This window comes from Anarhichas minor, unplaced genomic scaffold (genome assembly GCF_050575085.1).
Source record: "Anarhichas minor isolate MPS153535 unplaced genomic scaffold, ASM5057508v1 ptg000024l, whole genome shotgun sequence".
NCBI classification, from domain to species: domain Eukaryota; kingdom Metazoa; phylum Chordata; class Actinopteri; order Perciformes; family Anarhichadidae; genus Anarhichas; species Anarhichas minor.
Genome location: NW_027466470.1, coordinates 5,260,856 through 5,275,402, shown reverse-complemented (window position 1 = coordinate 5,275,402; position 14,547 = coordinate 5,260,856). Strand labels below are relative to the sequence as shown.

The 14,547-nt window shown below is 40.1% G+C and overlaps 1 protein-coding gene across 1 annotated transcript in view; it reads left to right on the top strand.

The window, feature by feature from the left end:
• The window catches only part of st18 (ST18 C2H2C-type zinc finger transcription factor), a 38,539-nt gene that overhangs the window by 15,054 nt on the left and 8,938 nt on the right, over positions 1–14,547 (top strand). Inside the window, exons 3-10 of the mRNA XM_076098530.1 lie at positions 3,985–4,100; positions 6,829–6,880; positions 7,708–7,738; positions 7,934–8,121; positions 11,666–12,379; positions 13,116–13,250; positions 14,189–14,279; positions 14,376–14,468. Coding sequence (XP_075954645.1) covers positions 3,985–4,100; positions 6,829–6,880; positions 7,708–7,738; positions 7,934–8,121; positions 11,666–12,379; positions 13,116–13,250; positions 14,189–14,279; positions 14,376–14,468 — 1,420 coding nt within the window. The remainder of the gene's footprint in view (positions 1–3,984; positions 4,101–6,828; positions 6,881–7,707; positions 7,739–7,933; positions 8,122–11,665; positions 12,380–13,115; positions 13,251–14,188; positions 14,280–14,375; positions 14,469–14,547) is intronic.

Here is a 14,547-nt window from a genome sequence, read left to right as displayed (position 1 = left end):
GTCACTGTGGGTGTGTGTGGGTGTGAACACGCACACCCGTGTGCACATGTGTGTGGAGGACAGAGGAGCAGAGATAGAGTGGAGTTGTTTAATGACAGGAACAGCTGACTCATTTAGAGGGAGCAGTGAAAGGTAATTAACCCTGGGAAAACTACAGCTGCCATGCGAGCTGTTCACTTCAGCGCAATCTGATTAGGAATCACTGCTCGAGTCCCTGACTCCTTTCAGACACTGTGTGTTTGAGGTAAACTTTTCCTTTTGCCCCGGAGAGCCCCGGAGCACTGGAGACCTGCCTTTTGTGACGGGGGGATTAGCTGGAACGGTTACTACGTTTCTCCAAATTGCAGACCACCTGGTAGCATTCATGCAACCCTCCTCCATGAAAGGGCCTCCTTGGGCAGGAACAATGAGCGGGATTACTCCGCTCATTGTTACACCGGGGCTGGAACTTCTTTTTCCCCAAACACCTGTCCCCCAAATTAGACAGGTTTGAAAAAAACATGTTCATGACAGAATTCAAAGATTCAAACTAACATGAGTGTGGTTCGGCAGACTGGAGACTTGCCAATGGATGGATTGTCTGCCACTCCATTTGTTATGCTATTGATGCGTAAGTGTAGTGCAAGAACATACTAATTCTATTTGCCTCAATATTTTTGGTGTTCTTAATTGGATTGAATTCACAAATAAAATAGCATATCATGCAGGCGCCTTTCATACGATAAGGGAACTAAAAGCACCAGAAATTTGGTCAAAAACAGAAATTGGCTCTTTGATGTCAGAAGAAACAATCTGGACTTGGTGCCTTTGTGTGGTCCGGCTCCAGATGAACTCAATTTAGAGGGAAGGCTTTGGGATGACTTTGGAAAGCGATTACAAGATTCATAAATCACCGCGGCAAAGGTGTCACCATCTGACTCTTTTATGGGACTCTTGCTAACTCCGTCCAATAACAAGTTTCCCCTGTAGTTATGCCATCATAACAAATCATTGAAGCGATAGCGGCTAGCCAGGCTCCTAATTGTCTGTTAAGAATTCTGTGAGCTGTGTTCTTTTATTGAAGCATCTCTGTCTTGGAGAAGTGATAAGATGCCAATACGCTCCTCTATAAAAGTACTCTTTGGCAAAAGGCACAAACACTTTGCTTGGCCGTCAGGGTAGCTGTGAGGCTGTTATATCGGAAATCGCAGTTGACTTCAAGATTTTTGACTGTGTCTGCACGAATCCAGAAACCTCCATCAGACGGAGGAATGCTCATAAATTGCCGGCAGAATCATTTTCTTTTTTTATTTTCTTTGAAAAGGTCATATATATGAACAGTATACAGCACAAAAAAACCCAGATATTTTTATTTTTACTAAATAAACTCATGTTAATATTTAAAGCATTCAATGGGGGTCATTTATAAAAGACTGTTCCCTTGATTCAATTGAGAGAATATATCATTTTCTTATAGAAACAGCTTATTCTGCAGTGCAATTAAGTGTTGATTAACTGTCAATTTTACTACAAAGGTAACCGATAAATAAACATTGTGAAATAAAAAAAATTGAATTTTATGCCAAGTTCTAGACATAAATTAGACATCCTAGACCTCTTTTGTCCCCTCCCCCCTCCTGAAATATATCTCAGCCATTATTCTAATGTCCAGCTGGTATTTAGGCGCAGGGCGTCTGATGGCTCCCTGGCCACCTCACAAAAAAAGACAAAAAAAGAAAAGTTGTTTATCTAAATACTCTCTGAACAGAAGTTCATTTTAATCTCCGAGCAGAGCTTAATTTACTCACCGCGAAGCCATTTGCATCTCTATGAAAAGGAAGGCAAAAGCAATCGCCTGCTTTCTGTATATAGTTCTACCTGCTTCCCACAGAATGGGTGTGAGCACAAGCAGCTCACCTTTTGCTCCATCTGGCTTTATGTTCAGCTGCTTCTCTGCACATCACAAACCTCCTATAGGGTAAATATAAATCACGATCAGCTCGCTATATCCTCAGACATTCATTACAAGGAAATATGAAAGTAAAAGGTGCTATCTCCTTGCCGTTTGCTCTTTATTATACATAAACAGAAAACACTTAGCATGTAAAATTAATGTGAAAATTATTCCCGGGGTAAACTATAAACACAGAAGTTACCCCGCACATTTACCCTTTTTTTCTCCTTCCCCTAGATCAGAGTGTAATTGCCAGTAATCAGGTCTGTTTGCTGCTGATAAAACCACTCTGAATGCGAGGAACCCTCTTTGTGTGATGACTCAATTATGCCAGAAGTGGCTCATCAAACCTGGCCCATCAGCTGCTTTAATAAATAAGGAGGAAAACTTGCTGCAGGCGCATTATAATTCCATTCATTCCATAATTAAATCCATTCCAGTTTTAACCCTTCACTCAGTGTGCTTCTGGAAGAGGAAACAAAAACAAGGAGAGGGGGGGGGGGGGGGGGGGGGGAGGGGGATACACACCAGACAGTGACCTTGCACAGAGCACCCATCCGTTCCCTATAATTCAAAATGATACCGTTGAAGAAAGGTTAAGAGAAAAAGGCTCGTGGAGAAAAAAGGATGGGAATCAGGAAAGATGCGGCTCATGTGTGTGTTTTTTTTTTTATGTATGCATTGTTTCCACACAGCCTTAGACAGTAATTATATTAAAAGAGTAATCTAATCATAACAGTTGGTTGGTTGACTGTGCAGCACTGACATTTTGAAATCTTATTTTGTGTAATCTCATTTGCCTCCATCATCTCGCCTGTACCCCTCTATCTAAAGGAAATGTAAATAATGTAATTAATTTTATGGTCTCCAGAATCTTACTTTGCGACTGCGGCCTGCTTTATTGGTTTCAGGATGAGGCATCAGCCCAGTGAGTTTTTTTACTCCATCACAATAATGTCTGTGTTAATTACATGAGAGCGTCCCAAGTGCGCGGATAAGCTGGGAACAAGGGGACACAAAGACTCAAGGTCAGTGATGAATATCCACAGCAGCTGCACGGCATTAATAAGGCATTATATGAAAATAATAATAATAGCATCACTTACAACAAAAAAACGCGAGAGTGTGGTGAGAGTAATGTCAGGAGTGCCGGGGTGTTTTACAGATATTTCCTCTAACCACCGTCTCAGCTTGGATCCTGCCTCTCTGATAATGGTGCGAGGCAATGGTTATTCATGATTGCTGGACTGGGAAGGTCCCTCTCCTTTTTCTACCCCCAGTCGCAGCCCATTCTCTCCTCTGTGGTGGGAATGCTAGCAGATGGGTTAGGGGGGAATGGGCTGGGCTCAAGGACAGCTAGCAGCCAGATTAACACATAGAAAATCTCATAGACCCTCAGCATCAGGCTGCCTCCCTTTCCCCCTGAGAAATCTGCCCCAGACGCAGGGAAAAGGTCCTCTGAGAAGCATTATTTGTGTTGGACTTGGGGTTGTGTGTATGAGGAGGGAGGGGAGGTGCATAAATATGATTCAGCAGATGACGAACCAGCTCAAATAGTAGAGAGTCTTTTTTCATATGCTAATGAAACCGAGTGAATAACCCTCACTCCCCCTCCTCTTCTTTTTTCCCCCAGTTTTGTTTTTCCAGGGAAGCGCTCTGTGAGCTATAATTAAGAAGATGTTGCCTTTTTTCTTTTTTCTTTTTTCCAAAGCTAACAGAAATAAATGATTCCATAATAAGACCTGTGAAGTGAAGAGGCTTAATGTACTCATTGTGTTCATCCTTGTTTTCCCTCTTGGATGTTTTGTATTAATTAGAAGCAAGCAATTTGATCTGTCATGCTATCAATTTGCATCGTGTTCCTTATTCCATGCGAGGTATTAATATGCTCTTTCCACCTTTTTCCACATCCAAGTCTCTACGTTATGAAAATGTAACAATGAAAACCTTCAAATACATGGTTCAGAGACGTACCATTGATTTAAATATGCGCTAAAAAAAGTTGCAGATTTTTATAAACTTGTATCTGGTGTTTTTTTTTTCTGTTACAGATAATGAATTACATGATCACCTCCTGAGAGATTACAAGTGTGAAGGCATCAACCAGCGTGGACAGTGCGGATCTGGAATCTTATCCTACGGAGCGCTCGGAAAACTACAATCAAAGGTAAATAATCGGACACAGACAAGGGATTGAATATGACCTACAGCGTGAAAATAACTTTTGTTCGGCACAGAAAGTCTCTCGATGATTGTGTAACAGTGTTTTGTTTAAGTAGCATGCTAAGTGGCGGCGTGTCACTGCTCTTTTGACCACAAACTGAGACTGTTTTTGACTTATGCAGAGCTGTGGGTGGCTGCCACATAATATAAAAAGGTATTGCCGAGTCTGCTTTGTCTGAAGTGATGGCTGATAGTTGTCAGGTCATCTCAGCTAGTTTTGTACCTGATAAAACCTCCTTTGAAACCATAATACAAAGTTTAGAGAGATCTGATACAAGGTCTTTAAAGGACCATACTAGTGTTTTAACAGTATACACTGGTATAACACACTGCCCAGAGGGCTGGTAATACAGCTTTGGAAAATGCTAAGCAGTGATGTAAATGAACATGTTTTGTAGTAAAACATGCTACAACACCTTAAACATTCTACTCTGTGGCCTTATTTCTGTGTCCGGTTGGACAAGTGATCAAACAATCGTTTCTACAACATTTTTGTAAATAGCTGAGGAAACGACATTAAGATGGAAACACGTATTGTTTTAACACCAACATCATTTTTAGGTAAGAAAATGAAAAACTGAACAAAAACGACTAAAAAGGACTTGAAGGACATTACTTTACTGCAAAAAAAACAGTATTGTTCTGTATTTGCACCGTCAATCATCAAGTTATGAGAGTTATTACGCTGGAATGAGACATTTGTTAAGTAAATGCAATTTAAAAAAAATACAACTCTCCTATTTAGCAGATATGATGTTTTAAGTGCGTATTAATCTATAGAAACATATTTTACATTATTACAACTGAATACGTCATTGATTATCTTACACACCAGTTTCCACTTATTGGTGCCTGCAGGAGGCGTTATGTGTTATTTACCCTTTATTAAATGTGTACACAGTATACATGACGGCTAAAAAACGGGGTTAAAGTAAATCATTTTTCATTAACTTACACTAAATATAGAATTCTGTATTTAGATAAAATACTTTACCCAAAAGAACTTTCATACAATAATCATTAAAAAGGTAAATTATTTAAAGGCCTCAGTCATATTGTGCAGTGAACGCCAAATAAAATCTCTAATTTGACCCTGAATGCATCTATTTGTTCTGCTTTTGTAAACACACAGCGTCACATGTTTGTCCACGTTGCTGCCATGCCAGGACTACCTGTTAGTACACCAGAGCGTCTACGGAGGCCCTCCTTGTTCTCTTGTTACTTGTCACTTCTTGTTACGTGAATTAGTTGTACAGTAGCCTCTGCTTTGTCAAAATCTGCCGGTAGGTTTCGTCATAATTATGTCCAGAAAGGCAGACGTGACTTAATTTAAAAGCAATGTCAACGAAAGAAAAGGTATCAATTTGCTCGTCAGACTATAATATGTGAAACTGGATACGCGATACAAAATATGTTGAGCAATAGTCAGACGTACAGTTCAGCGTATAGTTGTGTTTCATTGGTTGGAGGCATAGGAGTGATTAAACTGACCATTATTCGGTGATTCCTGGAGCATTACGTTGTTTTTCAAATTAAATTATAGTGTGATGTTTATATTATCAATACAAACATATTTTCTTAATTAATCCAGAGGAATAAAAAAAAAATACATAAAAGTAAAAAGAAAATGTTTTGTTGTTTAATGATACAATAGTTTTTAACACATTTGCAGGAGGAGAGCACTTCTAAAATGTCAAATAAAGAAAATAAAAACACCGGCATGGTAATAAACATGTGTGAGTCAGTGGTGATATTTCGGTACGCTGATAACGTCATTTGAACTTTGATTAACGTCCATGTTACAATCTCAGGTTGCAAGGACGTAAGAGCAACGTTTTGCCTTCAAAACAACAAATTCATCCAAAATGTTGAAACATGTCTGTGTGGAAAAGTGTGGCAAACTAATGAGGTACATTGGTTTTTACAGAATGTAATCTATAGTGTTTGGGAGTTGTTTGTCTCAATAGGCTGTAGTAATCAAAAGTAATGAACCTATTATGAGCAGGACCTCTGAGGGCCCGGCGTGGCATTAAGAGTGTGGCACATAAAAGGTTTATTAAAGGAAATTAAGGTCCATCACTGCCACACCTGCTCCCCTATTATAAATGTATGACAGGTCAGTGCCTTCAATCACAACAGCAAACGAGAGAGAGGAGTCATGTTTCCCATTACCAGGGAAAAGTAACAGCATATCCTATGACTCACAGATTTCACTGGCCTGTGACCACTATACGCCACCATCAGCCTGGAATAATTATGTTTAATAGGTTTTATTTGGGACCCACAAGCAACAGCCACCGAGAGTGGATGGATTTTAGCAACTATTTTTGTCTAAACACACACACACACACACACACACACACACACACAGTGAGGTGCCGTCTGCACTTTAATGTCATTATTTAGTGTCATTACATTTTGACTCACCTTTGAAACTTCTTTTTTTCCTAACGTTATACTTTGTGTGTTTGCATACTGCTGATGTTTTTTAGGAGCTCTTTGTGATGTTGTCATGCACACCTATTGATTTTAAGGCTCACAGGCTAAAAAAAAAAAAAAAAAAAAAAGAAATCTATAAAGCTTCTTTTTCCATTTCAAATAAAAGAAGTACAAATTAAATACATTAAAATGTTTAGTGGCTCATCTGTACATCGCATGCTTTTATTTTACAGATGGATTCTACAGGTGAGGAGCAAACCCTGAAAACATGTAACGGTAGCACAGGTGAGAGCAGATTTCAGTTTTTAGTTTGCTTTTAACTAAATATACACTCTCTCTCACTCACACACACACGCTCCACTTATCGCCACGGGTTAGGGGTATCGGTTCAACAATCCAACTTTATAACTGTCAATTTTATGTATGATCTTACCGGTCTGAAGAGCACTGCACAGCCATTTCATTATTCAGAGGGGAATAACTTCATTAAAATTGGAACACTGGCTCAAATTAGTTAAGGAGTGTGTGTATAGTGTGTGATTGAAAACCTCTAGACTGGATGTGTCATTATGCAAGTGTTCAGGGCCTCTGAGGCCCGCACTGCACACGCTGGAGCTATTACTACATCTAGGGAAAAAAAGAAGAAAAATCATGAAAAGTGTTATTATTGGTTGTGCTTCATGGGAGTAGGGCTAGAACTTGTGAATGAGATTCACGCGGGGCCCTTGGGGGAAATTGATTTCGCCTTTTTAGATCATGTTGTCAAAGGATGAGCTGCCGTTGGTCTCCAAGAGAACGAGCAGACTGAATGAAAACCGTTTCAGATCAATGGCGGGAGCACTTCTCCGTCCTTGTGCTGATTATACCCGATGGCATTGTAAAAGAGAATAAAGGTTAAAGCAGTATTAACCCAGGTGGCATCATCCCTAAATCATTAGCTACAAAACAAATATTTACAGAACATTGTAAAACATTTCATTAGCAAAATCGCCCCCAAAAGTAGTGAGTCGGTTTGAACCTTTGATGACGAATAAGTCGACAGATGCTGTGCTGCTGTAGTGGAAATGTAAACATGACGTTTTATCTGTTCTTTTTGGGCTTTTATTTCACAGGGCTGGCCGACTGCATCACTGAGACTCACAGGTGAAACTTTATGACGTGAATTTTCTCATCTTCATTCCAAAAAGGAAATACTTTCTGTCCCAGATCATTTATGCGATTTATTAAGAGTTTTTTTTTTTTTTTTTTTTTTTTCATAAAAGAAAGTCTCAAATTTTAATGGTTTTTTTTCCGTTGACCCTGCTGTACCTTTTTGTCCGTTCCCCTCTACCCCTCCAGCCCATATGGGTCCATGGCGAGGAAGAGGAGTGCTCAGGAAGGGGTGCAGGGCGCCCCCGTCAACAAGAGAAAGTCCCTGCTGATGAAGCCCCGCCACTACAGCCCCAGCGAGGCATGTGAAGAGGAGAGCGAGGACCTGGCACCGCCACAGGACAAAGAAGAGCTGAGGAACATTGACACTCCAGCAGGTAAACAGATGTCCTGTTGTTTTGTCTGTTTTGATGAACAATTGACGCTGAATTTTAAAATCCCATCTGTTGCATTCATATTTCCCTCCCTCTGCCATCAGCCAGCAGCCACAGTCATTGTGCAGTGGAAGTGAAAGACTACACTGCTGGGTCCACATTAGTTGTGTCTCACGTCCACAAATTGAAGTTTTGACAGCTGATCTGCCATGATATTTTTGGCGTGGCTTTACCCTCTTTTGATGAGGCCAGATTTCAGACCCCTCATCTGTCCTTTTTCAAAAGCCAGTCCAAAACCCATTGAATCCATAGAATGAGCCACTGAATGGGGGGAGTGCACCAGTTCACTTTGGTTTAAATTAAACTTCCTCCGTTTCGTTGAAACTGAATTAACACTGGATGTCGCCTATTGTGAAAAACAAATGAGGCGTCAACATTGCTTGGCGTATGTTTTAATGTTTAACCGTTTTTATTTTTACTAAACCACAAAAAACAAAAACAAAAAAAAAAAAAAAACATTTCAGCAACAACAGTTACAAATAGTTTGCTTTCTCTTATGCCACTCTCCTTTTTCAGCGAGCGAAAATGTTTTCTTTTTTCCTAATGAATCAAATTGTGTGCATTTTGGCAACAATGTTTGTGGCGTAGATGTGCATTCTCGCCCACTATAATCTGCACTGATTTGGTATATTTTTAACGATGTAACTAAGCAACAAACGTAATTGTCCCTTTCAAAAGCTTTTGTTAGGCCCTCTAACACAGTCTAATACATAATTAGGCATAATGTCTACAGCTCATTATAGTACACGTGTGTGTAGTTAAATGGACCAGGAGAGTAGCTCACTGAATTGTGTGGATTCATTGGAAATGGAATGTATTTGTTTCCTGGGTTCATATTACATTACAATTATCGAAGTAATTCACTGTGCATCATCAGTTTTTCCTTTTGTTGTGGATTCTAGATACTTTTTCTATTCATCATCCAGAGTTGATTGACAGCTGTATTTCCTTATTTGAACCTGATATTCAGTGGACCAGCTTTAAAACTAAATGCTGGCAGAATAAACAGAAGGAGTCTGAAGAGTGTCAAATGAACATGTGTATTGATAAACAATTCCAGAACATATTTTGCTGTTATTGTCAGATTTGGGGGCTATTTTCTGCGAAAAAACTAAAATTGGACAAGTGGACTGGAGGCAGGAAGATTTTTTTTGTTGTTGTTGTTGCTGTGGGAAGCTGGTTATATCTGCATTTTAACAAAAAAGGGAGAAAAATAAGCCTCTCGTTTGGTCGAGCCACACTGCGTTCAACTCCAGCCAACTGCAGCCCTGCTGCAGAGTGCTGGTAATGGCTATTCTGGAGTACAAACTGTTCACCTGTTCCAACACACAAACCACCGGAGGGATCCAAGTTTTTTTCCTCCATCTCTTTCCTTTTTTCACCGCACTTCTGTGTCTCTGCGCTGGTATGCATGCGTGTGTGTGTGTGTGTATGTGTGTGTGTATAGGCCTGTGTGCTAGTGTACGCGGCTGTGTCAGGCCGTGGAGTCCATCTGGATGAAAAACAAAACCCTTGTTGCTCGAATCATAAATGTAAATACGTGCAACTGGCTTTAATTTTTCATTCAACAGGGTTTGTCTTTAAACACCTCTTTTCAAATATTTTCACAAACTGAATTTATATTTATATATATATATATATATATATATATTGTTAAAGCTCTTTTGGCGAGGATTAAGTTCTCCTGCTGCTCCCACTAATAATAATAATGTATCTGTATCATCCTAAACATTGTGTGATCTGATTCTCACAATCCATCAATCTATCCATCTTCTCAACCTATCGAATATCTGGTGTCTGGCCACTTAAGAGGATCTGGGTCCACAGTCCGGCGCTGAAAGTAAAAACCCTCACAGTCCAAAGAGCCTTAATCGAGCATAAGTTTGAATGCTTTTGGAGGATCAAGAGAGATTTTGTTGAATCAATCCAGATGATAGCTTCCCATTGTTAATCACTGACCATGACTTAATATAATCAGTGGTGTTAATAAAGTGTTGTTTCAGATGCACTTAGGATAACTCTAACCCTCTTTGTCCGTTCCACTGATCGGGCTTTCAGCGTCGCACATTCTTGTGGCTTTCTGCACATGTGACCGGGATTTCTGGATTTATGCTGAAAGATAGACGCCCAAAGGTCAAAGGCAAATTAAATATTTGAGAGCACTTAGCAAAATAAGCTAGAGAAAAGAGGTTATATGAAATGACCAATTAATGTGAAATTTAACAAGAAATGCATATATATTTCATTAATCTGCAATAATGCTGCTACACATGCATCACATATGTGGTACCTCATCACACCCACAAGGATTTCAAAACTCAAAAGTCAGGAACGTAATGAGGCATCTTCCAAAAATAGACACTTGACATTAGAAACAATCAATTAAATGATCTACTAATTATTTCCTGCAGCATTATGCGTTTTAATGGTCTATTATGGGTTGTTCATAATTTACTCTAACAAATTTAACTGAGCAACTTACTTAAAAACAGAGTTTAAAACATCTATCAAAAATAAAAAGCATCCTGTTTTTTTTTTTGCACACGGACATATAAGTTAAATTGACTCGACATTTCTCTTAATTCTGACACTTAAAGCTATTTTTCAACCACTTCTTTCAAGCTTCTCATATCTATTTTCTTAAGAAACAGCAGTTGAATTAGAGATGCACATTCCTATGGAATTTAATTATCTAATCACTTGTATTTTTCATATGTTCACGTAGTAATGCCACTCATTACCGTGGACACTGTTAGCCGTTGTGCCTTTATCGTTTTTTTTGTAACCAAAATCAGTCAGTTTTTAAGGTGTATAGTTGGCTTCTCCTAAACCAAATTCTGCCGCTCAGACAGCAGCAGCTAACAGAGATTTCTCTCTTTTATCTTCATGTTTGTAGTTTCCTCCATCTGTGTTTTCAGGAATCCTCTTCACTTTCCTTGTTCACATCTCTCGAAACAACTATTTATGTGTTTTTTCTGTGCCGATGACAACATGTTGCCTCTTGGTTTGCACTTAAAACTACACGTACTTAATGAAAAACAACTGATGTTCACTGTCCACGGCACAGTCAATCCTTCTGTAATCTTGTCCTAAATCTGTATTGGGTTGCTGCTCCAATTGGAGACACAAGAAAACAATTGTGTTTCTCATCTCCAGGTTTCATGTTCAACGAGCAGACAGAAGGGTCATATATATGTTTTCTAAAATATGCTTGAGGAATTGCTTGGAAATCTTGCAACCTTATGATTATCATTTCTATTCCAACATGTGTTCTTGTAAATCCTCTAGGTTATAAAAAAACATGTTTTTCCTCAACATATTTGTAGAAAAGTAACAGAATCTAAAACCTTTAAAAAGGATTTAGAGAAGATTATCGTCGACATACAATTCTTATTATGTGTGTGATCGAGGGGTTTCAAAAGAACATGTTTGGTCCGTTAAGTCTTGAAAACACATAAAATAATAAAGAATTGTCTTGTTGTTTTAGATGGGAACTTGAGCGCAATCAATGGAGTTGCCTACAAAAATGGCTGCCACGACGCGGCTGCAAAGTCCAGCGATTCTCTCGGATGGTCAGAAATCACATCCGATGGCTCTCCGCAGTGTGAGCCGGACGCATCCGAGCCTCTGATGGATGAAGATGACGAGGAGCTCCTTAACAATGAAAGAGAAGACCAAAGTCGAGACAGGATGAGCGGGACGTCGTCGCCACAGAGTCCGTACGAAGACATGAGGGAGGCTGAGTGGGAGCCTCTGTCTCTGTCTGCCAACTTGAACGGCTCCCACTGCAGCCCCTCCAGAGCCTCTGAAGACCTATCGGGCAGGAACGGCCACGTGAAAGAGGAGCCTCACTTAGAATTGGGTGGTCCGATGGGTCGGGCGAGTATTCTTCAGGCTGAGGCTCTGAGATACAGGCCGCTCCCCGCGGAGGAGGACAGTGAGGGGGAGGCGGAGGTGGAGAGGCCGCCTCAGCTGGACGGCTGGGCTTTGGGCCTCCACGAAAGAGGCCTGGAAATGGGCCGAGGGAGGGTGAACTTCAGCCTGTTGGAGCAGGCCATAGCTCTGCAGACGGAGCAGAGGCAGGTCCTGCACCACGCCTACAGGGAGATGGACCGGTTCCTCATGGAGCAGATGACCAACGAGAGGAGGCACCACAGGATGATGGACATAGACAGCAGGCTCAACTATCATGGAGGAAAAGGTAACAATATGCAGGGAAAGACCCGCGATGTAAGATGATCTAAAGACAATCACAAAGGAGCGATCAGTTTTCACGAATGTACCTTCATCCGGCCTAAATCAGACAGACCACTCGTGATTTGGATGATTGGTCGCTCAAAAAAACCCCAAAAACATTAAAAGGAATAAAAGAAGCAAACGCATGGGAGGGGGGAAAATCAGAGAGAGGAAATCCTCTTACGTACTAAAACATTTTGGCAACAAGTGAAGTAATAAATGACTAAAATAAAGAAGAATAACATTTTCTGATGGAATTGCTACTACTCAGAATATTGGATTTTGATAGGAATCCACTGGATATTTAACCATGACCATAAGTCTTAAATCCTCCTAAAGTACCTCTCATGCTTCCCTCTGATTCTTCAAATCACTGCAGCTAAATGTGTAATCCGAGATGTAATCTTTCGATGGATGGGCATTAAGAAGTGAATGTTGAACTGCAGCCTTAACTAAAATGGCAGATTAATAGATGCATTTTGTGAAAAAAAGTGTCTAGCTTTGCATGATATTTCAATCTGTCGACCTATGTACAATATGTGTGCAGGAAAGTGCAAGTGCATTATGTGTCTATTTCACTTATTTCTACATTTCTTGATGGAACACACGTAAAGACAGGAAGGATTTGGTGCATTAAGGCATCAGTACAGTGGTTGTATTATATCTATTTATTGTGAAATCTTGTTTTACTGTGTCCGCAGATTCTCCACGCACAGATAAAAAGGACATAAAGTGTCCGACTCCTGGCTGCGATGGCACCGGTCATGTGACCGGCCTGTACCCGCACCACAGGAGTCTGTCTGGGTGTCCTCACAAAGTCAGAGTTCCTCCAGAGAGTAAGTCACACAAGCACTTCTGTTTTTAAATAATGGATGATTTATACTTGTAAAAACTGCCAGTTGAAGGATTTATAATCTGTCACAGTAATTGAAATCCTCTTAGCACGAACCCAAAGACAAGAAAGACCTGCTTATACATTTAGTTCAATTCAAAAGATGTGCATGAAACTTTTCAAATAAACCTAGGATTAAGGATGTCTTCCCCCTCTCTCTTTCTCTTAATGTGCTGTAATGTGTGAATATTGAATTCTTCTTCTTCTTTTTTTTTTACCCCTCACATTGCCGATTGTCAAGTCATTTCAATATAACTCAACAAACATTCAACATTAAACAGTAATGTTACAAAAGGAACAGAAAAAGTAATTAACTTTTTCAAAAAAGCGCGTGCTCTTAGACTGGAGGCAGTATTTGCAAATCAAAGGGCTAGCTAACGCAGCATTCTAAAATAAATAGACAACTCCAACAAACTAATTGGAGAATGTGTACAGAAAAGAAGTTTCTAAGGATACAGAGCGGACCTTTAACGACGCGTTTGTTTTGAAGAATATAATCGGCTGTCTTGTTACGCTCCTCTTTGCACTAAGCTATTTACATTTCAGGCACATTATAGCATTCCTCACAAAGCCTTTTGTTTGTTTTTTCCCGCTCCCGTTTCTGTTTCTGTAGGATCTTTACTCTATAGGCACTAATGTACCAACCAGTTACATAAACCATCATTTAAATATGTGAAAATGTGTTTGTTTTAGTTCCAAAATGCTCCGTATATATATATATATATATATATATATATATATATATATATATATATATATATATATATATATATATATATATTTGTATTTAACATCCTATAATCTTCCAGCTTGATTCTGTCTTGTTGAATTATTTTGCGCTCTCTCTGAGCTGATCTCCCCTCTCTGTCCTCGTCCCCTCAGTCCTGGCCATGCATGAGAACGTCCTCAAGTGCCCTACACCCGGGTGCACAGGAAGAGGCCATGTCAACAGCAACCGTAGCACCCACCGGAGGTACGTCCGCAGCGGAAAAGCCATTAGAAATCTGCACCCTGTTCATAGACGAGTTACGGTATTAGGCTAATGTGTTTGATTTCCTCCCCGGCCCAGTCTCTCAGGCTGCCCCATCGCCGCCGCCGTGAAAGTCTCCAAACCTCAGGACGAGAGCCTGAAATGCAGACAAACACCTGACCGCTCACCGAGGTACAGCGCACTGCCAGATAACGCTGGGGGGTTTTTCACTGCTATCAATGTGGTCACATGTGCAGGACGATAATTACAA